A 22701-nucleotide genomic window follows, 5' to 3' on the forward strand; every position below is an offset into this window, starting at 1 on the left:
TAGCTTTTGAAAACTTCTATCTGGCTGATGGCATTAACTTGGAGTTGTACACTGACCCTGACTGCTCCAGTCAGAGAAACCACACTGCTGATCCTGACTGCTCCAATCAGAGAAACCACACCGCTGATCCTGACTGGTCCAATCAGAGAAACCACACCGCTGATCCTGACTGCTCCAATCAGATTAACCACACTGCTGATCCTGACTGTTCCAATCAGAGAAACCATGCTGCTGAATTGCTTATCCTGACTGCTCCAATCAGAGAAACCACACCGCTGATCCTGACTGGTCCAATCAGAGAAACCACACCGCTGATCCTGACTGCTCCAATCAGATTAACCACACTGCTGATCCTGACTGTTCCAATCAGAGAAACCATGCTGCTGAATTGCTTATCCTGACTGCTCTAATCAGAGAAACCACACTGCTGATCCTGACTGCTCCAATCAGATTAACCACACTGCTGATCCTGACTGTTCCAATCAGAGAAACCATGCTGCTGAATTGCTTATCCTGACTGCTCCAATCAGAGAAACCACACCGCTGATCCTGACTGGTCCAATCAGAGAAACCACACCGCTGATCCTGACTGCTCCAATCAGATTAACCACACTGCTGATCCTGACTGCTCCAACTGGAGATGCCGCACTTACATGAAAACAGAGAGAAGTTTCAGAGAATCGTAAATATTGCTGTCTACGATGACATCATGGCCTGTATTATACCAACTTTTGCTCCACGTCGAAACTCAACACCTTTCATTACGTAAAATAAACCTTTGAAAGGTACAATATGTACGGTTTTTGAGTTAAAACATTGTTACAAGACCATTGTAAATCTCTTCCTATCATTGAAAAGGCTCACTGACATGTTGACTCACCCTCTGCCTGCGTTTATAGTCCTTAAATTCGGGTTTCAAAATATGCAGTTGACGGGCTGGCACTCCCCCCTGGAGCAATGTGGGGTTTAGGGCTCACAGCTCCACTGATCTTATTCTTATTGTGGCTACACTGGGGTTTGAACCACCAACCTTCCTGGCCCCAGTCAAGCACCTCAGCCACAAGGCTAGAGGCTGCCGCCATTTTACATTACTGGGGTGGATGTGTCCCTGAAAGAGGATGACATTTGAGTACCTGTCACCCTGGGCCTGGTGGTGTAAAGTAAATAAAATAAAAAGAAGTCAGTTTGGATGGCCCTGGCTTCGAAGCACTTTTAAAGTCCTCTTTTATCTTTTATTACGAAGCCTGAAGTGTGTTTGAATGCTAACGGGTGCAGAGCCGGAGACAGGGGCTCAGACGTGCACCTTAATGAGGTGAAATGTACGTTAATGACGAAAACACGCAAATACGACACGCTGGTCCTGATGGGACTGAGTGTTTCAGAGCAGACAGGAAGGGGAGGCAATCTGCTCGTGGCGAGGCGAAGATCACGGCTCCATGAGATCATGGCTCCATGAAACCACATTCTGAGCACTGTACAGAGACACAATAACTATTGTACACCAACGCTATCCTCCCAATGCTGTACAGAGACACAATAACCACCATTAACTACAGTACACCAACACCAACTCCCACTGCTGCACAGAGACACAATAACCACCATTAACTACAGTACGCCAACACCAACTCCCAATGCTGTACAGAGACACAATAACCACCATTAACTACAGTACACCAACACCAACTCCCAACACTGTACAGAGACACAATAACCACCATTAACTACAGTACACCAATACCAACTCCCACTGCTGCACAGAGACACAATAACCACCATTAACTACAGTACACCAACACCACCACTGTACAGGGCTACAATAACCACCATGAACTACAGTACACCAACACCAACTCCCAACACTGTACAGAGACACAATAACCACCATTAACTACAGTACACCAATACCAACTCCCACTGCTGCACAGAGACACAATAACCACCATTAACTACAGTACACCAACACCACCACTGTACAGGGCTACAATAACCACCATGAACTACAGTACACCAACACCAACTCTGTACAGAGACACAATAACCACCATTAACTACAGTACACCAACACCAACACCAACACCAACTCTGTACAGAGATACAATAACCACCATTAACTACAGTACACCAACACCAACTCCCAATGCTGTACAGAGACACAATAACCACCATTAACTACAGTACACCAACTCCCAACACTGTACAGAGACACAATAACCACCATTAACTATAGTACACCAACACCAACTCCCAATGCTGTACAGAGACACAATAACCACCATTAACTACAATACACCAATACCCAACACTGTACAGAGACACAATAACCACCATTAACTACAGTACACCAACTCCCAACACTGTACAGAGACACAATAACCACCATTAACTACAATACACCAACACCAACTCCCACTGCTGCACAGAGACACAATAACCACCATTAACTACAGTACACCAACACCAACTCCCAATGCTGTACGGAGACACAATAACCACCATTAACTACAGTACACCAACTCCCAACACTGTACAGAGACACAATAACCACCATTAACTATAGTACACCAACACCAACTCCCAATGCTGTACAGAGACACAATAACCACCATTAACTATAGTACACCAACACCATCCTCCCACAACACCAAAATGTATTTTACAGGCAGCCTGATGAAGACCAAGCTAGTGGAAACCACACTGCTGTGCCTTACATAATTCAAGTATAACATTAAATGTACTGCCATCCCAGCATTTTTGTGGTGAAAAGGCAGTGAAACACCACCTTGGCATTCAGGTGAAACCCCCGGCTACATTTCCTTGAAAATATAAAGTTTCCTAACTGCTTAGTTAGTTCTAGCCAGGCTATATCAGGATAAAACCTGAGCTGTATCGGTGTTAACACAGTCCATTTATGTCAAAATATATCTCAACCTAAATTTCCTCCTCTGGACATCTAGATTCAGTTTTTTGCCTCCTCTTTATGCAGCTGGGAAGTTTACTGAAGAGCAATTCCACGGTAACTGACGTTACAACTGCTGGATATTTGGGTGGTAAAGTCCAATACAGCTACATAAGAGAGACTGAAAAGAGATATTGACACCTGAGGGTTATAAAAGCATATGTCAGTCTCTCATGTATCTGTATTGAACTTTACCACTCAAATACCCTGTAGTTGTAGCGTCAGTCACCGTGGAATTACCCTGAAGCTATTTAGGTTAAGAACCACACACAGAGGTACAACAGCCATGTTCTACCGTCCCACTACATGACACTGCCAGCAAAGAGTGCCATATGAAAGCTACTGATGGCCTGCTCACTGTATGTCCCTATGGAAGCGTGTAGACGGGTACAGATCAGCTCAGCTACTACATCATCAACCAAAAGCACATAAGGATAAAAGCTGGGAGTCATCACACTGTAAAGATGCTCATTTAAAGTCGCTCACAGTTAAGACACTTGCTGTAAAGACGCTCGTTCGTGAAGACGCTCGCTGAAAAGCTCAAGAACACGGAAACTATGCGCGTGGGCTTTTACAAAAAATAAATGATGAAGCTTTGTGTTAATAAGATGCACCGTACATTCAGCCAATCAAAGCAGCAGTGACCCACTCACCTGAATATCCTCTCTGGAGCCTGCTGCCCGGTGACCAGGTCATAGCCCTTCTCCAGATTGGTGTAGGGCCAGGGCCTGAAACAAACGCCCACACCGGTTAACACTCATTCGAGAACAACAGAATAAACTCTCCCCCGCTTTATCAGTTTTTCCACTGACGGTTTTGAAAAAGTAAGACGGCGGATAGGAGAAGGAGACACTGAACTGTATGCTGTTTATTTTTACACGTTAATAACGCTCGCTGGAGTGTTGCCGCTTCCACACGAGGGGCGTTAGGTAGAAGTGTGAAAGTGCAGCATTTACGTGCTGTCGCTCCGGCTGACGGAACCCGGCCGTCCCGCGTTCCACTGTGAGTGACAGGTGTTCACGTCTGCGGCGAGCACGTGGTGCAGGTGGGAGTGCGTGTGGCAGGTATTTGATGTGTTAAAATGCGTTTCTAAAAGAAGCCGTTAGCAGCTCGTGTTTGATGGAGAGGGAGCGATATGGGCACGGTAACGGTGTGGAACATTCGCAGATGAAGCTCGCAGCGCACGCCAATTTGAGTGTGAATGGACGAGAGAGAGACAGGTCAGCCATCAGCTCAGCCAATGAGAGCCCATTAGAGGTGGGGTTAGTGCAGGAGGTGGGGTCAGAGATGGGGTTAGAGTGGTAGGGGGCAGGGTCTGGTTGGGGTGGGGTCAAACTTGAGTAGGATTGGAAGAGAGAGCCAGCTCATCCAATGAGCCCATTGGAGGCGGGGTTAGAGTGTCAGGGGGAGGGCTGTGGGACAGGGCTGGGAATGGGCGGGGTCAGTGGGGTGGGGTTAGATTCTGAGTGAGTGTGGACAGGGGTGTAGAGTGGGAGGGGACAGGGTAAGGGTTAAGGGGTTATGAGGTCACAGCAGGGTCAGGGGTGAGGTTATGAGGTCACAGCAGTGTAAAGGGTGGGGTTATGAGGTCACAGCAGGATCAGGGGTGGGGGTTATGAGGTTACAGCAGGGTCAGGGGAGAGGATATGAGGTCACAGCAGGGTCAGGGGTAAGGTTATGAGGTCACAGCAAGGTCAGGGGTGAGGTTATGCGGTTACAGCAGGGGTGGGGTTATGAGGTCACAGCAGGGTAAGGGGTGAGGTTATGAGGTCACAGCAGGGTCGGGGTGAGGTTATGCGGTCACAGCAGGGGTGGGGTTATGAGGTCACAGCAAGTTAAGGGGTGAGGTTATGAGGTCACAGCAGGGTAAAGGGTAGGGTTATGAGGTCACAGCAGGGGCAGGGGTGGGGTTATGAGGTCATAGCAGGGGCAGGGGTGGGGTTATGAGGTCACAGCAGGTTAAGGGGTGAGGTTATGAGGTCACAGCAGGGTAAAGGGTAGGGTTATGAGGTCACAGCAGGGGCAGGGGTGGGGTTATGAGGTCACAGCAGGGGCAGGGGTGGGGTTATGAGGTCACAGCAGGTTAAGGGGTGAGGTTATGAGGTCACAGCAGGGTAAAGGGTAGGGTTATGAGGTCACAGCAGGGGCAGGGGTGGGGTTATGAGGTCACAGTGAGGTCGGGGATGTGTGGCAGACCCACCCCTCGTTGCGGCCCCATTCACTGCGGACACAGAGGTGTGTGTGCTCAGGGTCCGGGGAGTAGCCCTCATGGCAGCTGCACTCTCCTGTGAGAGAGAGAGAGAGAGAGAGAGAGAGAGAGAGAGAGGGAGAGAGGGAGAGATCTCACTCATTATTATTGTGGTTGTTTATTTTATTATTTTTATTTCTTAACACTATTATTTCCACTCTGAATCAATCTGGAATTGAAGCATTGCAGCATTCACTTTTAGCGTACTGTTATACACATGTATGTTTCATGTTCGCTTTGGCAATACGCACTCATGTATTTCCTGCCAATAAAGCACACTGAATTTAATTGAATTGAGAGAGAGAGGGGGAGAGAGCGAGAGGGAGAGAGAGACAGTGACGGGGGAGGGAGGGAGAGTGAGGAAGGGAGGGACAGAGGGAGGGAGGGATAGTGAGGGAGAGGCCTTCGATACTCCTTTATAGAGCATGAACAGATCTATATATGAGCAACAACACCTCATATTCACAGGAACCAGTTCTTTCCTTTTCCTATACAAAAAACAAAGACTGAAAACACAAAAACAAAAAGGAAAAAAAAACAAACAAACACATCGTTAACGCCTAACAATATATTACACCCTTGACTCTGGACATTTCTGCACACCAGCCCTTTACCAGACTCCAGTCAAGAGTACAACAAGCCCCTCCCTTGGACATGAACATATGGCTCATACAGAGAGGTAGGGAGAGAGGGGGGGTAAGAGAGAGGGAGAGAGAGAGAGTCAGAGAGAGAGCGAGAGCGAGAGAGAGAGAGAGAGGGCAGAGGGAGGGAGAGAGAGAAGAGAGAGGAAAGAGAGGGAGAGACAGAGAGAGAGAGAGAGGGAGGAAGGGAGAGAGAGAGAGACAGAGAGAGAGGGGAGAGGGGGGGAGAGAAAGAGGGGGAAGAGAGAGAGGGAGATAGGGAGACAGAGAGGGGGAGAGAGGGAAAGAGAGAGGGGGAGATGGAGAGAGAGGGAACACGTGAGGGATGTGTTCATTTCTTCACGCGGGAGAATAAATCTTCGGCGTCTCCCAGGGCCGGAGCGCTCATCGATCACCGGGACAACCACCATCCAATGAGCAGCTCAGGGGGACAGACGGACGCCCCGCCCCCTCTCTCTACCTCCCTCCTGCACCACACTGCAGAGCTCCTGCCCCCCAGTCCTTCATCCCCTCCTCCTCATCCTCCCCCTCCCTCTCGGGTCAGTGTGCTCACAGTGTGCCTCCTCTCAGTCACCGTAATGCATATATCACTGTGTGTGACATCTGGACAATGGAGTACACACACGCACGCACGCACGCACACATGCACGCACGCACGCACGCACGCGCACGCACGCACACGCACACGCACACGCACAGACACAGACACAGACACACAGACACGCACACACACACACACACACACACAGTATTTATGTTTCTCCTCCAGGTGAAAGGACGCAGGATTCAGGAGGAAAGTTGTGTGATCTCCACCAGAGGCCACAGGGATCCTGATTTATGATCCGTCACAAGATATGAGCCATCGCATTCATAAAGCCCAAACAAACAAGAGAAAAACAAACACACACACACACACACACACACACACACGCAAACACTCTCACACACACACACAGCCTGTGATGATCTAGTCTTCTCCTCTGTGACCCCGTAATCGCCATGAGGACACCTCCTTTGGGGACCGGCTATAATTTCCACATCAGGACATTTCGTTCCAGGACGCAGCGGATTCTGGCCCTGTTAATAATACATTCTGTCTCGCAGCATTCACCCTTTTTTTGGAAGGGAAATGATCCAAAAGGTTGTAGTTTTTTTTTTACAAGGAATATTCCATCATCCATCCATCATTCTTCTAAGCTACGGTACCTGACAACCGGAGGTCAGTGAGTGAGGTCATCAGTAATGGACACTAATCAATCCCTAAGGTCGGTATTCGCGTGCTGTAAACCCGTCAGCAGAACTGCAGCACCCACACATCCCCCGATGTAAAAGCCAAGAAACCCCACTTTCACTTTCGGCACCACTATTGAAAAAATCGGCTGAAATAAAAATAAATAAAAACCCCCCTCAGACAAATCTCGTTCTTCGTTCGGGGTGCCAGCGAGTACCTTCGGCTTTGCCTTTTTAATCACGAGCGCGGATCTGGGGAGTGACGGTTCCGTCGGAGCGGGGGCGCAGGATGCGGATCGATACTCCTTCAGGGGGACGTCCATCAGTAAAGCGTCTGACAGGTCAGAAGACGGATGGCTTTTACACCGCATATTCCGCTCCCCTTTACTCCTTCATAAAAGTCTTTATTCTCTTCCTCTCCAAAACCACCAGCTCAAATCACAGGTCGTCGGGCCGACAGGGCAGCCTGTGGCCTAGTGGCTAAGGTACATGAGTACATGCCTGGGGCAGCCTGTAGCCTAGTGGCGAAGGTACATGACTGGGCAGTCTGTAGCCTAGCGGCTAAGGTACATGACTGGGGCAGCCTGTAGCCTAGCGGCTAAGGTACATGAGTACATGCCTGGGGCAGCCTGTAGCCTAGTGGCTAAGGTACATGACTGGGCAGCCTGTAGCCTAGTGGCTAAGGTACATGACTGGGGCAGCCTGTAGCCTAGTGGCTAAGGTATATGACTGGGGCAGCCTGTAGCCTAGTGGCTAAGGTACATGACTGGGGCAGCCTGTAGCCTAGTGGCTAAGGTACATGACTGGGGCAGCCTGTAGCCTAGCAGCTAAGGTACGCAACCGGGACCCGGAAGGTCAGCGGCTCAAGCCCCGGTGTAGTGGAAAAGAGCCACACAGTGCTGCAGAGGGGGATTGGTCCCTGCTTAGTCGAAGCAACTGTAAGGCGCTTGGAATATATGCATCAGCTAAATAACTTATTATTGTTTTAGTATTTAATGAAAGCCAACTCTCTCTTCGCCAGCGTGTATTCTCAGAGCCTGAATCACTCCAGTAAAAACCCAGCTGTGTTAATCAATTGTGTGTTCCAGTAATAATATACAATAAACTGTGTGAGTCGCTCCGGATAACGGAATCTGCAATGCAAATCTACATGGATATCGATGAGCCTCCTTGACAATTATTTTAATGGTTGTCAGTACAACACTGTGAATTCCCTTTGACTCTTAATGTGCGCTTTACTAATGAAAATGAACTACTTTCATAAGACTTACAAAACTAATGTAGGCCTACACAAACTACAAATCTGTCCTGTGGTGGACAACCTGCCCAGTGATATACAGCAGTAGATCCTGTGAACAACAGACAATTTTGTGAGGAAAACCATTTCCACCGGAAAAACCAAATCGATCCCACGTTTGTTGAATTATAATTCGAAATGAACATGTAAAATGTACATAGATTACCCTTCTTGCCAATTACTATACCAATTATCCCAACTCTTAGCCCTATTCCAAACCCCTAGTCCTACCCCTACGGCTAACCCACACCCCACATATAGCCTCAACCCATGACCCTAAATTCCAATTATCCAGACGCTATTCCCAACCTCACGCCCGCCACCTAACCCCTACTCCCTACCCCTGCCCCACTACACGTAACCCACCTCTCTGCCTAATTACCCCTCTGCATCTCTCCTCCCCCTCCACCCCCACCCCCGTCACAGGGAACCTCAGGTCAAAATCATTTCTGGATTCATCCTGGAGACAAAATATGAAGCAGAATTATATTTCGAGCTCCGCTGAAAATTTAATTCCAACCGTTTCAACCCGATTCCAAGCGGCATAATGAAACAATCAGTGCAGTAAATTGTAAAGGCTTGTACAGTCGGCTTGTTTCCGCGCTGAAATTACACTGTGATTTAATTTTCCATTAACGGCTCTGTTCTGGCCATTTCGGGGAAAAAGCGCACCCTTGTCAAATCCGCGCCCTCACGGAGGAAAATAAAACGTATGGATATGGAAATAATACTATGCGCATTTCCAGGGTCGTTATACGACTATAATGTGTCTTCCTGCCGCAAAACGCATTCGCTCTGCTTCTTCACCTCCGCTGAGGGAGCGAGGGAATGTGTTTTACCGCGCCGGCTCGATTCAGTGATTCAACGCGCCGGAACGCTTATCACGGGCGGCGACGACTGCCAAACAACCGACGGGGAGACGCTCACGACGTCTCGCTCCTGGTACGAGTCGCTTCGGACACCGGGAATTAGAATTCCCGGCTGAGGAATCCCTGGTGACGGCCTGGAATTGCGGAATTGTGAGCAGGCGGTCCAAAGCATGCTGGCTCGAGTATTCCGATGATTCCCTCCATCGCCGGGTAGAAGCTGTAGCAATGAAACGCATAACCGGGAGCACCTCGTTGGCTGTTTATTTTAATGGCCGTCAGAGCTATACTCCCATTTCCTTTTTTACTCTTAATGTGTGCTTTACTAATAAAAATGAAAAACGACTTTCATAAGACTCACGAAACTACCGTAAGCCTACAAAACCTGTGCGGATTAGTCAAAATCTCGCCTGTGGTGCAAAACCTGCCCAGTGGAATATAGGAGTAACCTATGTCCTGTCAACAACAGGCAATTGTGTGAGGAGAACCATTTTCCATGCCCCAAAACCCAAATAATTCCCATGCTTTTTAAATTAAAATTGCAAATTAATTATTAATAAAAAAGTTTTGGGAAAATGCGAACTTGACAAATAAGGAAAGACATACAATTACACTGGATATATTAACACATGCATCATTTATACTTTAGCTAGTTATACTACAGTGTATTTTTGATATACTGTGGAGTACACTCACCGAGCACTTTATTCGATATATTATTATTAGGTATATCTTATTTTTTTTACTTCTACTGCTGTAGCGTATCCACTTAGAGTTATGATGTGTTGTGTGTTCAGAGATGTTCTTCTGCATACCACTATTGTAATGTGTGGTTATTTGTGTCACCTTCCTGTTAGCTTTGATCAGTCTGGCCATTCTCCTCTGACGTCTCTCATTAAAAAGGCATTTGTAATGTTTTTTTTTTTTTTTTTTGCACCATTCTCAGTATTGTGCAAAAGGCCAATACTATAAATATACATAGCATTCAATAGAAAAGTGCCTTTTGCACAATACTGTGTAAAATGTATAATAACTGATATTGTACCTCCAATTTTCTGCACATTCAGGATAAATTATACTTTGAGAAACCGAGAGAAGCCATTTTTTTAGATGCATCTAATATCCCAGAGAAACTATATTTCTCCTACCCTTCTTCCTTCTACTTTTTGCAGGGGAAAGCAGGGAATGATTAAAAGGCCTGCTATTAGCAGGTGACAGACAGATTGGGTAATCTTCAAAGGATGTTTGTTCCTATATTTGAGACACGCATCACAGTGGAATACTTATTTCCTTACCAGCTTAATTTAAACAGATTTAGAAATATGAATTTTCACTTTTTTTTTTACCATCCAGTCCACTTGCAGCCAAATAATCAAAGTGATGTACAACATGTCAGAACATCTCACACACACACACACAAACACACACTGATGCTCACTCACTCACTCACTCACTCACTCACTCACTCACTCACTCACTCACTCACTCACTCACTCACTCACTCACTCACTTTCATATAATTAAACAAGGACTTAAGGTTGTTTAAGAGGAAAAACATAACAGTACGCTTAAACATATCTCCTGAATCTCCCTCTCTTCAAGCTAAAGAGGCCATTCTGGGTGTTGCAGGTTTCACATGCTCTGTTCTGACTGGTTGTCCTTAATAAAGCAAAGATGCCGTGCTCAAGGTTAAGAATGTTTATGCAAATAGTAGATTAAAGATAATTGGCTGCTGCTCTGATTGAAAATCCTGAATCTATGCCAGATCAGGAGCGAAACCTAACTGGCTTGTTTGGTGTTTTCCTGAGAGCAAACTGGCATGTTTCATAGATTTCATATGTTACCAGCTTAATGGGACACATTAGACAAGGCAAAAGACCAAGCATTTAATAAGACATAAGAACTCAATAAGAAAGGGTGCTTTAATTGAAAATCTACTTGGTTCATTTTATTCTCATATTTCAGTGTTGGACAGGTTAGCACCCATGTTGTACATGGTTAGTAGACACCTATAAAAGTTCTGAAAAACCCATCGACGTCCATTAAGCCTAACCGCCATTTTAGTGATGTGCTGATAGAGGAGCTCACGTCATGTGATTACCCCACTATGACATCATCAGTGGAGGTTCTGCAGTTGATCTTGACACCACAGCAGAGGGAGTCAGATGTTCCCACATAACAGAACCAGCAGGATATTACAGCCAGCGCTGGCCGCTGGATGTCCCTGGCATTGAAAGGCCGGGGGGAATGTGTGCTATATCAATGTGCCTAGATTTATGCTTTGGCCTTGTGCACTGGAGCATGCGAGCGGAGTGTGAGCTAGCAGAGCGATCCACACGTTTTCAGCTCACTCCCTATAGGCACTTATTGTGCACCAACACAGGCATACACTCTCTCTCTCTCTCTCTCTCTCTCTCTCTCTCTGTCCTTCTCTCTTACACACACACACACACACATTATCTCTCCCTCACACACACACTCATATCCTCTCTCTCACACACACATATTCTTTCTCTCTCACACACACATAATCTCTCTCTCTTACACACACATTCTCTCTCTCTCTCACTCACTCACTCACACACACACACATCTCTCTCTCTCTCACTCACTCTCTCACACACACATTCTCTCTCTCTCTCACTCTCTAACAAAACAAATTCGAATTGGTTTATCGGCATGATAAAATTTAGCTTTGCCAAAGCATGGAAAGGATCATGTGAAACATCAGATAACAAACAAAGAATAATAACTGAATAATCTAATTGTCTATAAACTACACATAATAGCCTGCAGTACACATACCCATGCAGAAGCACACACACACACACACACACACACACACTTTATTCCCCCTGCTCAAAAAGCCTGTTCTTTCAAACAGTGAATCACTCTGCTAAAACTCAATACATAAAGCCTCCAGACATCAGCTGCCTCAAAACCAGCCTCCTAACTACAGTATCCTCAAAATAGGTGCCTTCAGCTAAGCATACCGCCCAAACCACTTCCCAACCATACGAGTGCGGTACGACCCTCGTGTAGTTCTTAAAGGAGTGTCTGTGAAGAGATGCTGCTTTTTTTTACTGCAAATTCAGCACACAGAAACATAGAAACAAACAGCCAGGGTTTCATTTACATATGTCTAAGAGGAAACACAAATCCAGTTTTAATAGCTTTCTTATTTTTTTAATTAAAACTTGTCTCTATGTACTGCTGAGTTTCATTTTCAAAAAGAATAATAAAGGTTTTTTATTGCTAATTGTTCCATATTCATTTGGATTTATGAATATGGAACTTGGCTAAAATAATTGTGAAATCAATAATATAATATTGTTTTGTCCGCACTGGAGTGAATGTGCAGTGCATATCACATTTTGCTTTACTTTAACACAATTCATTTTTTTTTACGTTTTTGTAACGTAAAAATGCTATATTTGTAATGCAAAAGTTGCAACTTTGACACAAATGCATAGAAAGTAACACAAAACTAGTACACAAAAGTGGGATAGATATTACAAGATCCTTTTTATAAAAAATTTTTTATCTGATTTTTCTCCCAACTTGGTAGCCAATTGGACCCCGTCTGATTCAATGAGAGCTAGTATTAGATACACCGCCCACACCCTGTCCCTCGGCGGCCAACGGGAGAGCGACACGCCTTCTTCAAGCCCACTCGTCTCACAAGTCGTGACCGTGATTCCGAGGCGCTCGAGGTGCTTGTTTGTGCGGCGATCTACTAACCCTGCCAAGTCCCTCCCTCTGGAGCAGTGAGCCAATTATTGCTGCTCCACATGAGCCGGCCAAACTTGGCTTTTGGCAGGACCGAGAATCGAACCCCGGTCCCCGCAAGTCTGCTGCGTCTTAGCCTGTCGCGCCACCTTTTTGATACCGCATATCATATAGATTTTCACCTACTTAGTTTTTAAACACACAGGATTAGAAAATTATGCCGAATAGTAGGCTGAAAAGTGTGCTGATCTGGACAGGAGATGACAGGAGACTATTCAAAAGCTTCAATAACAAAACATCACGTAAAAAGTAATCGTTCAGCTCAATAACACAAAGCAAGCAGTTCATAGTACAGTGCAGTCCCATAAGTATTCGGACAGTGTTACAAATGATGTTCTGTTGGCTCTGTACACTCTCTCTCTCTTCTTAATGAAGTTCCAAACAGTGTCTGCCTATTATTTGGCCTCAGTCTCTGACTCTTTCTTTCTTATTTCTCAGCCTCATAATGGCTTCCTTGACTGTCATTGGCACATCAGTGGTCCTCATGTTGGCAAATGGCAATAACAGACTTCAAAGGCAATCAAAAGCCTAGAATCAAGACTAGATACTGAATGCTTTCTTTTGCCTGCATGAAGGAAGCAAATGAATACACCTGACTAATCAGAAATAGCTGAGATGCCAACTGTCCAATTACTTTTGGTCCATTAAAATGGGGGGGACCATGTATGAAAAGGGATGTAATTCTTACACGGATCACCAGATATGGGATTTAAATACCGTCAAATTAAAGGTGGCAGTCGTCACTTTAACCTCGTATTAATTGTTTAATTTCAATGTGCTGGAGTACAGGGCCAAAAGAACAGAAATTGTACCACGGTCCAAATAATTACGGACGGCACTATACATAAAATGTAATAGCCATTTTACTTTCTGTAGATGTCACACTCTCTATAAATGTATGCTACAAACGTTTGCTATAAATGGGGAAAATTAAATAAAGATTTTTGCTTTGTGAATTTGAAGATTGTTACAATGGCAAATGCTTACAATCACTTTTATGCTTCTGTGGGGTTAAATGGAATAAATGTGGGGGGAAAAGGTTGAGAACCACTGAGCTGTGACAGGGATCGTGGAACGATTGTTGGTGCCAGATATGGTGATTTCAGCATTTCAGAAAAAGCTGCCCTCCTGGGATTTTCACAAAGTACAGTCTCTAGAGGTTGCAGAGAATGCAATATCTGAAACATCCCATGAGCGGCAGTTTTATGGGCGGAATTAACTTATGAAATACGACCACTATGGGGCAATCGGGGGTTTAAACCCATAAAGGATCACAGGCATAATAAGAAATGTAAGAATATTAAAGCTATATATAACACGTGCTTATGCAAGGATACGCATTCTACAGAAATGAGAAGACTATTTCCTGTTTAACATTGACAACCATTGGATGTCTCTGGCTATTAGTGAATATTAACCAGTCATGGCAGGGCTTATTGCACTATAATGAATGTGGTAAATCAGAGGCAGTTTTGATGACCATTCATGTAATAAGCCATACCCAATATACTGTACAGTACAGTAGCTGGGTTTAGAGGTACCAAGTATGGTTAGCTATATTTTATGCTATGCACCACATTTAGTGTAAACTGGCCAAGAAAAAAAAGGCTTTTTTTTACAGTTTCGCATATTCCGCAAATGATCAAAAAATGCAATATGGAAAATGTTTATGATCTTTGGCATGCATGTACTGCACAGGTACTTGCACAGGAAACTCGCTAAATCTGGTCTGAACTCGATAAAACGTGTGGGTCATAAACCTTTAAAATGACCATGATTTTGAACTTTGATGAGGTGATCCTTCATGTCGCAATTTCAGAAATTTTCTTTCAAGTCTCCACCATTTCCCCTCTCGGCGGAAACTGAGCAAATGTACGGAGGAAAAAATAATAATAATCAGAAAACCGTAGGGAAAAGTTTGACTAGTTGTTAATAAGACGGGTCAGAGGAGCATGAGTAAGCCTTGATCGAGCTCAGAGAAAGGTCACGATTGCTCCGTTAGCAGCTGCCACCGACACCGGACGACTGAAAATTGGAAAATAAACGTGCCTGCTCTGACTAATACCAATTTCTGCTGCGACGTGCAGATGGTAGGGTTAGCATTTTGGCGTGAACAGTATGAATCCATGGATCAATGTGTCAACGGCGCAGGCTGGTAGCGGTGGTGTAATGGTGTGGGGAATGTATTCTTGGCACGCACTACGCTCCTTAATACTCAATGAGCATCGTTTGAATGCCGCACGCGGCACAACGAAGCATTGTTGCCGCCTGTGTGTGTCCCTTTATGGCTGCGGCCTACCCTGTTTAAACTGGATCGTTTCTGCAGGACAATGCACCATGTCAGAAAGCGCACATCTCTGTCTCTCGGGTGAGAGACCCAAGACCAGGTTCTGACTCGCTGTGGTCATTAAAGATCCCACGACACTCTTCGCAAAGAGTAGGGGGTTGCCTGGTGTCTTTCAACCTGCCACCTAATCATCCCCGGATTCAATTGGCAAAAACATTGCTCTCTCCCTCTCCACCTCAGCTGGTGTGTGGTGAGCATTCTGGTGCGAAATGGCTGCCGTTGCATCACCCAGGTGGGTGCTAAACATTGGTGGTGGTTGAGGCAAGTTTCCTACTGATCACTGTAAGTGCTTTGAGTATCTAGAAAATCGCTATATAAATGTAATGATCTATCTCTATCTCAAGCTGGTACCATGAAGATAAAAGGGACTTCAGATTAGCCGCACAGTCCCCGGATCTCAATCCAAGAGACTCTGGGTGGAACAGGAGGGTCACAGCATGAATGTGTTGCTGAAAAACCTCCTGGAACTGTGTGCTGCTTTCGAGTCAGCAGGGACCCAAATCCATAAGGAATGTGTCCAGCACCCTGATGAATAGAATCAGGCCAGTTCTGAAGGCAAAAGAGGTTTCTGCCTGGTACTGGATAGGTGGACCTAATAAAGTGAGCTCTTGAGTATACATACTAACACTCACATCATTACATACAAACACACACATACTCACATATACACACGCACACAGATTATCATCCATTTACATCTCTATATCTATCATTCATAAAGCATCATGTACAGATAAATAACATCTCTGCAATACCCTGCTGACCGCTCAGAAACAGTCATACGGGCAATAACCCTGGTATGATGCCTAAATTATTCAACTACCTTTAGCAGACAGGAAGTCCAACCATTCCATCACTAGATTTATGGGTTATTCAATGCTATTAATAACAGTCAACAATTTTAATCTGTTAATAAAACTCTACGCATATCTTGTATGTCAAGATTTATTGCAATGTCCTCTCACGCAGTGCAGGATGAGATCTTCTTGAATAGACTGAAATTAAAGGTGGGCCTGGCTGAAACCGTGGCTCCTTTTTAATATCTTTTAAGGACATTTTATGATTAATTTATGATTCTGAAAATATTTCAGAAAAGCCCGAACCATGTATCCGTGACCACTCGGAGACTGAAATAGGGTCTCTGGCAGGTAGGTAAAAATGTAATATAAAAGCAAAAGAAAAAAGTAAGTAATAAAGTTATAAAGTACCTCTGTAGAGAGATAAAAAAACAGATACGTATAGAAATTCCATCCATGTAGCTGCGGTGATATGTAATGTTATATAATATTCTGCTTTTGATAGAGGCATTGTGTTATCTCTTTAACAATGTTAACTGCAATTTGCAAGGATGATATCTGATCTGGCTTGACTCAAACAGACAGTCTGTTTCCAAACTCTCCGAGGACTATGAAATCAAACTTTACAATAAGGTAATTAGCATTAACGAATTTACTGTAGCTGTTAACTAACTACCGAGAAGCTAATCTGTACAGCTTAGTTTATGTTTTTGTACATCGCAAATTAATGCTAATAACTACATTAGTTAATGACATTTCATACTGGAATAAAAAAAAAGGTAATGCATTTGCTAATGGTTAACCAATTATACGTCTACCCGATGATTCGCTAATGTATAAATATGAATGTACCTAATACATTAGATAGTAGTCAACAAATGCATTAACTAAGAAAAAGTTAATTTCATGCTTAATTAATGTATTTGTACATCAATTAATTCATGTAAATTTACATACAAAACACTGGCAACATTGATACACCTCTCCCACAAAGTTATGTTGCAGAAATGAGTCAGGACCCTGATTTCCCCATCTGATTTCTACACCAGTGGGTGTTTAGGTTGGTATAGACAACAGCCAGCTCATAAAAGCTGAGTCACACTACATAACTTTGCACTATTTTAAAATAAATAAACAAACAATAGAAGACAAAAAGCATTCACTGGAACCCAGTAGTTAATTATATCCGTTTTCTAGAAGAATCCGGCTATAAAATCTCCCTTCCGCAATGTCAGCTATCCCCTGCGCTCTGTGTTGGAAACTAAACTTTATGGAGAGGGGCTGCTTGCATTGTATCGCCGACCAGATGCTTTTTTATACGGCGTCTTACCGGCCCGCTCTAGCAAATAACAGCAAGTAAAAAATAACAAGCATGTCCACCATAACATGACATGGGCAGTAAATACAAATCGCTCATTAGTGACCATCAAACTCATTCACTGTACGACATCCGCAAATGATCGAGAAGTGTGCTCAAATCAATATTTCAATAAAACCAATCAATAAAACATAGCGGATGTTAAATTAAATAGACAAATAATTAAATCTTTATAGCAGTTCAGTTCCTAGAGAGACTGAATAGAAGAGGATAGCTGGAGTAAAACCTGGAAACCAGCTTTTTACTTCAGTCCATGTTCCACTTTCATGAGGGTACTGGGTTTTACTTGGCGCACTTATTCAGCTAAAGCAGCAACCCTGCTTTGTGTAACAAGTCTTTCTAGGAACCGGGCCCTAAGTGGAAGAGGTTAGGAAACTGCGGAAGTTAATAAGTAAGACAACAATAGCTGTACTAAAGTTCTGTACAGTATATACATGTGAAATATACATATGTATATGAAAACACAGGACAAACCACTATGCATTAAAAACGCTAGGCCCAAGAGGTCAGTTTTCAGGTCGGGTTTACATTACATTACATTAATGGCATTTGGCTGATGCACTTATCCAGAGTGACGTACAACAAAGTGCCAAGTGCATACCCATAACCAGGGATGAGAGCACTGAAAGTCCCTAGAGGGAAGTACAATTTCAACTGGTTTTAAAAGGCAGATGGACGTGGCAGACCGAATATGCAATGATAAGCTGTTCCACTGCCACGAGGCAAATACCGAAAAAGCGCGCGCGGGGGGGGGGGGGTTCATCCGATGTGGAGGAAAATACCCTCGTATTAAAGCTGTCATTGTATCCTTTCAAACTCAAAGTGCTACGAGCACAGAACCAAAATAACAAAAAAACGTGTCACTGTCCAGCGGCATGGACGGCGCAGTGGGTAGCACTGCCGCCTCACAGCAAGGAGGTCCTGGGTTTGAATCCCTGTCGGCCGGGGCCTCTCTGTGCGGAGTTTGCATGTTTTCCCCGTGTCTGCGTGGGTTTCCTCCGGGTACTCCGGTTTCCTCCCACAGTCCAAAGACATGCAGGTTTAGGCTGATTGGAGAGTCTAAATTGCCCATAGGTATGAATGTGTGAGTGAATGGTGTGTGCGCCCTGCGATGGACTGGCGACCCGTCCAGGGTGTATTCCTGCCTTTCGCCCAATGTATGCTGGGATAGGCTCCAGCCCCCCTGCGACCCTATTCAGGATAAGCGGGCTCAGATAATGGATGGATGAATGGATGGTGTCACTGTCCAATCATTTATGGTGCTCACAGTAAGCAAGTGCCTCCGTTCCGCCACCGCAGAACCACGGGGGAGGAGATTACAGCGAGAGATTAAACTTAAATTCAGACGCACGGTCTACTTGCACGCCAGCAATTAAAAACTACAATAAAAAGTGGGCTGTGTGTCGGTGTCTGACCGCGCGCGGATGGAAGAGACGGCGGGGACGTTGAGTATTCTGCAGAGTAACCGCGCAGTTAAACCGCAGCGATAGACACATGTCCTCCGGCGCTTCTCAGAAGACACAACCACAGAAGAAGACATAAATCAGGGGCTCTGCCGACTGCTTCGGGGAACAGGGGGGCCGTTCTTCAAGAGTTTATCAATATTTTACCTTCACATTTCCAGGGAAAAACGTGGCGCCAAGAGGCTGGAATCGATTTCCACTTCCGCAAAAAAAATAAGGCTCAATCAATAAATAAATAAGAAACGCAGGGCCCTCCAGCCCAGTTGGCTAATCCGCACAAAACGTTCTCACGATTTTACCAGAATGGCCTGCCGATGTTATAACTTTGCCACGATGTGGCAGCAACATTGAGAGAACGTTTTGTGGTATTTTCTGCCAGCAAGGCAGCGCCCATTTAATCTCTCGCTAGCGATTACTCTGGTCTGCTGCGCACCTGCATGCTACCTGCGTCTGATAAGCTGTTGCCAGGGCACTCAGGGGCAGTACCAGCTTCAGATTGGCTGACGGATCACAGGGAAAATAAGTGGCTCTTGATTGGCTGAAAGATCACAGGGAAAATAAGTGGCTCTTGGGGACTAGACAGAGGATGGACGAATTTGGATCAGCAGCCTTATTAATGACACTTTCCATAAACCCTTTCCTTGTCTTCACTTTTTATCCTAAAAAACTGCCATACAAACAATTATGGAAAATGTAATAATTATGTTAATGTATGAGCATTCTGTTTGTATAAAGACAAACTACAGATCGCATTCCCTTAAATCAAAAGGTTAACATGACCAGATCATATGGTTTAAAAACAGGAGCTGGTGTGGATATTTTAAGCTGCGCACTAATGAAAATAAATCTTTTAGTTTACACCGGAGACACAGCTGGTCACCCCTCGCCGGGTACACCAGCAGTGTAGAGTGTGATAAGTAAAACACTGGCTCTTTTTCTCAAAGCAAACAGGCTTATCTCCCCTTCGGACATTTGACATTCATTTAATTGCCACGTGCGCTTGCCAAGTTGGGAAATTGTATCTCATTTCTCCTTTTAGAGCTTATCAGACTGCACCTTCCCTCGCTCCCTCGATCCCTCGCTCTCTCCCTCTCTCTATCTGCCCACCAGCACTTAGTCCAAACTAACCGGGGGCTGGGATTGGTCCAAATAATGAGCCCATGGGATGAAGGAAATGACAGATTCAAAGAGCAACTGCTTCTTCGGACTGTTTGCGGAAGAGGAAATAACAACATTAAAGAGGTAGGACATAAAAGGTGTCCACGAAGACACAACATTCATTTTCACCCAAGGGCTTTCAAATTTCTTATTTTTACCTTTTCTTCCTTTCCTTGCCTCCTTTCCTCATTCCTAGCTACGTCCTTTGAAGGACACAAGGAAATGAAAGGAGGAGAGGAATCGATGAAGCGTGTATCAGGCAAATGGAATGTCCTTGCTCTTTGAAATGTCAGATTGAAGCCACATTAATTGCAAGCGTGGCTACATCAGTTACAAAGTATTAGTATTAGTAAAGCACTAGTATTTCCTAGCTCAAGAATCCTTCAGGAGCCGGACGATGGATAAACTAAGCGACTGAAAAAGCCCCTAGATTAAGAATGAGAGTCCTGTTCTATCACAGAAACATGGCACACTCCCCCTTCAAACAAGCAGGCGAGCTGATCCAAAGCCAGCATTCTTAGAAATCTGCTCCCACACAGAACTCAAAATACCACCCAGCAAGCCTGAAATTCCTTGTACGCCATCTCACAAAACACAACTCCAAATAACTACTTCCACAAACCAGTTCAAACTCAAAATAGCCAACTGCTTTCTACATCATCTACACCGGGTCGTTAGTTCAACGTCTCCTCGTGTAGTCATTCTTCAGTCAGCCGCTTTGTGCAAAATTACTTATAATGGGCACGATTTCTGCGCTTAGAAAATAAGCTAAGGATCCTTCCATTGAAATATATCTCTGTGAGGTAACTGCAGCTGATGTATAAGCCTTCAGGCAAGTAACAGGCAAGTCTGTACAGACTGTTAAAGCTGCTCCAATTTACAATTATCGTAACGAAGCCCTCGTCCTCCAAACGAAGACGAAGAACAAACAACGGCGACAAAGAAAATCCAACAATCCAAACTCCCAATTGAGGAGGTAGAACGGAGATTACGGTACCTTTATCTCTGAGCATCAGCTTGCAAGATGAGCATGAAAGAGACCAACAGTTACAGCACGATGAACCACTGGATCGGATTGGGTTTTGCATTCAGAGATGCTACACAATCGAACATACACTTAGTGTGGCCTTTATATGAATATTCAAGAAGTTTCAACATGCAAATGAAAATGTTTTGGGTTGGTTTATGTGTTCATATCTTGAACAGAGAGACAAGATCGTAATGATGACTAAGTGCAGCCTGGTTTAGACCTGTAGGCCTACACTTCAAATGTTGAGCTGAGCTTGGGCCAAACTCAAGCTTAGCCCCAGGAGAATTTGGTTCAGGGTACTGGACATTAAACTAGGACTACTGCTGAGGAACCGGCGTTTCCCAGAGATGAAGAGGCTCTTTGGTGGAGCAGAAAGTCCTACATTTTTGCAACAGAGGTAAAAGAAAATAAAAAATGTAATTAAGCACGGGCATTAAAAATGGCAAAGTCCATAAAGGCCAGGAGACAGCTGTCAGTTTCCCTCCCAGCTGGGGTCTAGGCGAGAGATACCTCCCCTCTCTGAAAACCGCGATTAAATCTGCGTCTTCATTTGCATGACAATGGCCCTTTAGCACGGCAGTGTCGGCTAAACGGACGTAATTGAAAAATGAACACATCTGGCGGATGACCGATTCAGTACCCCAGCTCCAAACAGCAGGGATAGGCAGTTGATGGCCATTGACTCCACACTCGTTAAAATAAAAAAAGCCCTTCAACTCCTCGCCTGGGACCGGCCATAAAACCCACATAAATACATTGCGTGACCCATTAAATTACACGAGTAGCCTGTTTTGACTGAGCGTTTAAGCGCCGGAGCCAATTTTCCTCAAATTGAATCTCGTTAAAACGCTGGCCGGGCCGCAGCCACCGGTCAGGATGACACGGGGAGCGTGTCGGCCTAATGCCGCGGAAACGTCCGGAACCGACCGCGCTAATCCAGGCCCGCGCTGAACCTGCAGGTGCTGCGTCAGCAGCTTTAAAGACGAGTAACCCGGGCATAGCTGTGCTCCCGGTCTTTGCGAGAAGCAGTTTCTGAAAATGAACGAGTTAAGATCAACAGCTCGCCCCTGTTAGTACGGACTGGGCTCTGAACAGCAGCCTTCCCCATACGAAATGGAAGCACATAAAATTTTATTTTTTAAGTTACAAACTTAAGTAGGCTACATTAAGTTTCTTTTTTTATGTGTATGTACTTCTATATAAACTAAATTGACCCATTGTAAGCATAATTAAAGCACTACCTGGAGCCATACTTTAAGTATATAATTTAGAGCCCCTGTTATTTAGCTGAGAAAAAGTGTACTAAAGGAATCATTTTCAACTGGTTTGGCAACAACCATGACTTCAAGTAGGACCTGTAACTTCATTCATCACTACAGCACCTATCCATGCCATTCACAGTAAATAGGTCGGCTTATTGTGCAGAAAACCACAAACCACCTCCATATCTAGGAAAGGACAACACATTTTGTGTTTCTAACAACAAAGTCCAAGTTAA

The 22701-nt window shown here is 44.7% G+C and overlaps 1 protein-coding gene across 5 annotated transcripts in view; it reads right to left on the bottom strand.

Moving 5' to 3' along the window:
• The window catches only part of LOC133142500 (astrotactin-2), a 374986-nt gene that overhangs the window by 161426 nt on the left and 190859 nt on the right, over positions 1 to 22701 (bottom strand). For all 5 annotated transcript variants that reach the window (XM_061263760.1, XM_061263759.1, XM_061263757.1 and 2 more), the window contains 2 exons: positions 5160 to 5244; positions 3613 to 3687 (listed from right to left, as the gene is read on the bottom strand). In XM_061263760.1, the coding sequence (XP_061119744.1) occupies positions 3613 to 3687; positions 5160 to 5244 (160 nt within the window). The remainder of the gene's footprint in view (positions 1 to 3612; positions 3688 to 5159; positions 5245 to 22701) is intronic.

The sequence above is a fragment of the Conger conger genome, chromosome 12, assembly GCF_963514075.1.
Source record: "Conger conger chromosome 12, fConCon1.1, whole genome shotgun sequence".
Lineage (NCBI taxonomy): Eukaryota > Metazoa > Chordata > Actinopteri > Anguilliformes > Congridae > Conger > Conger conger.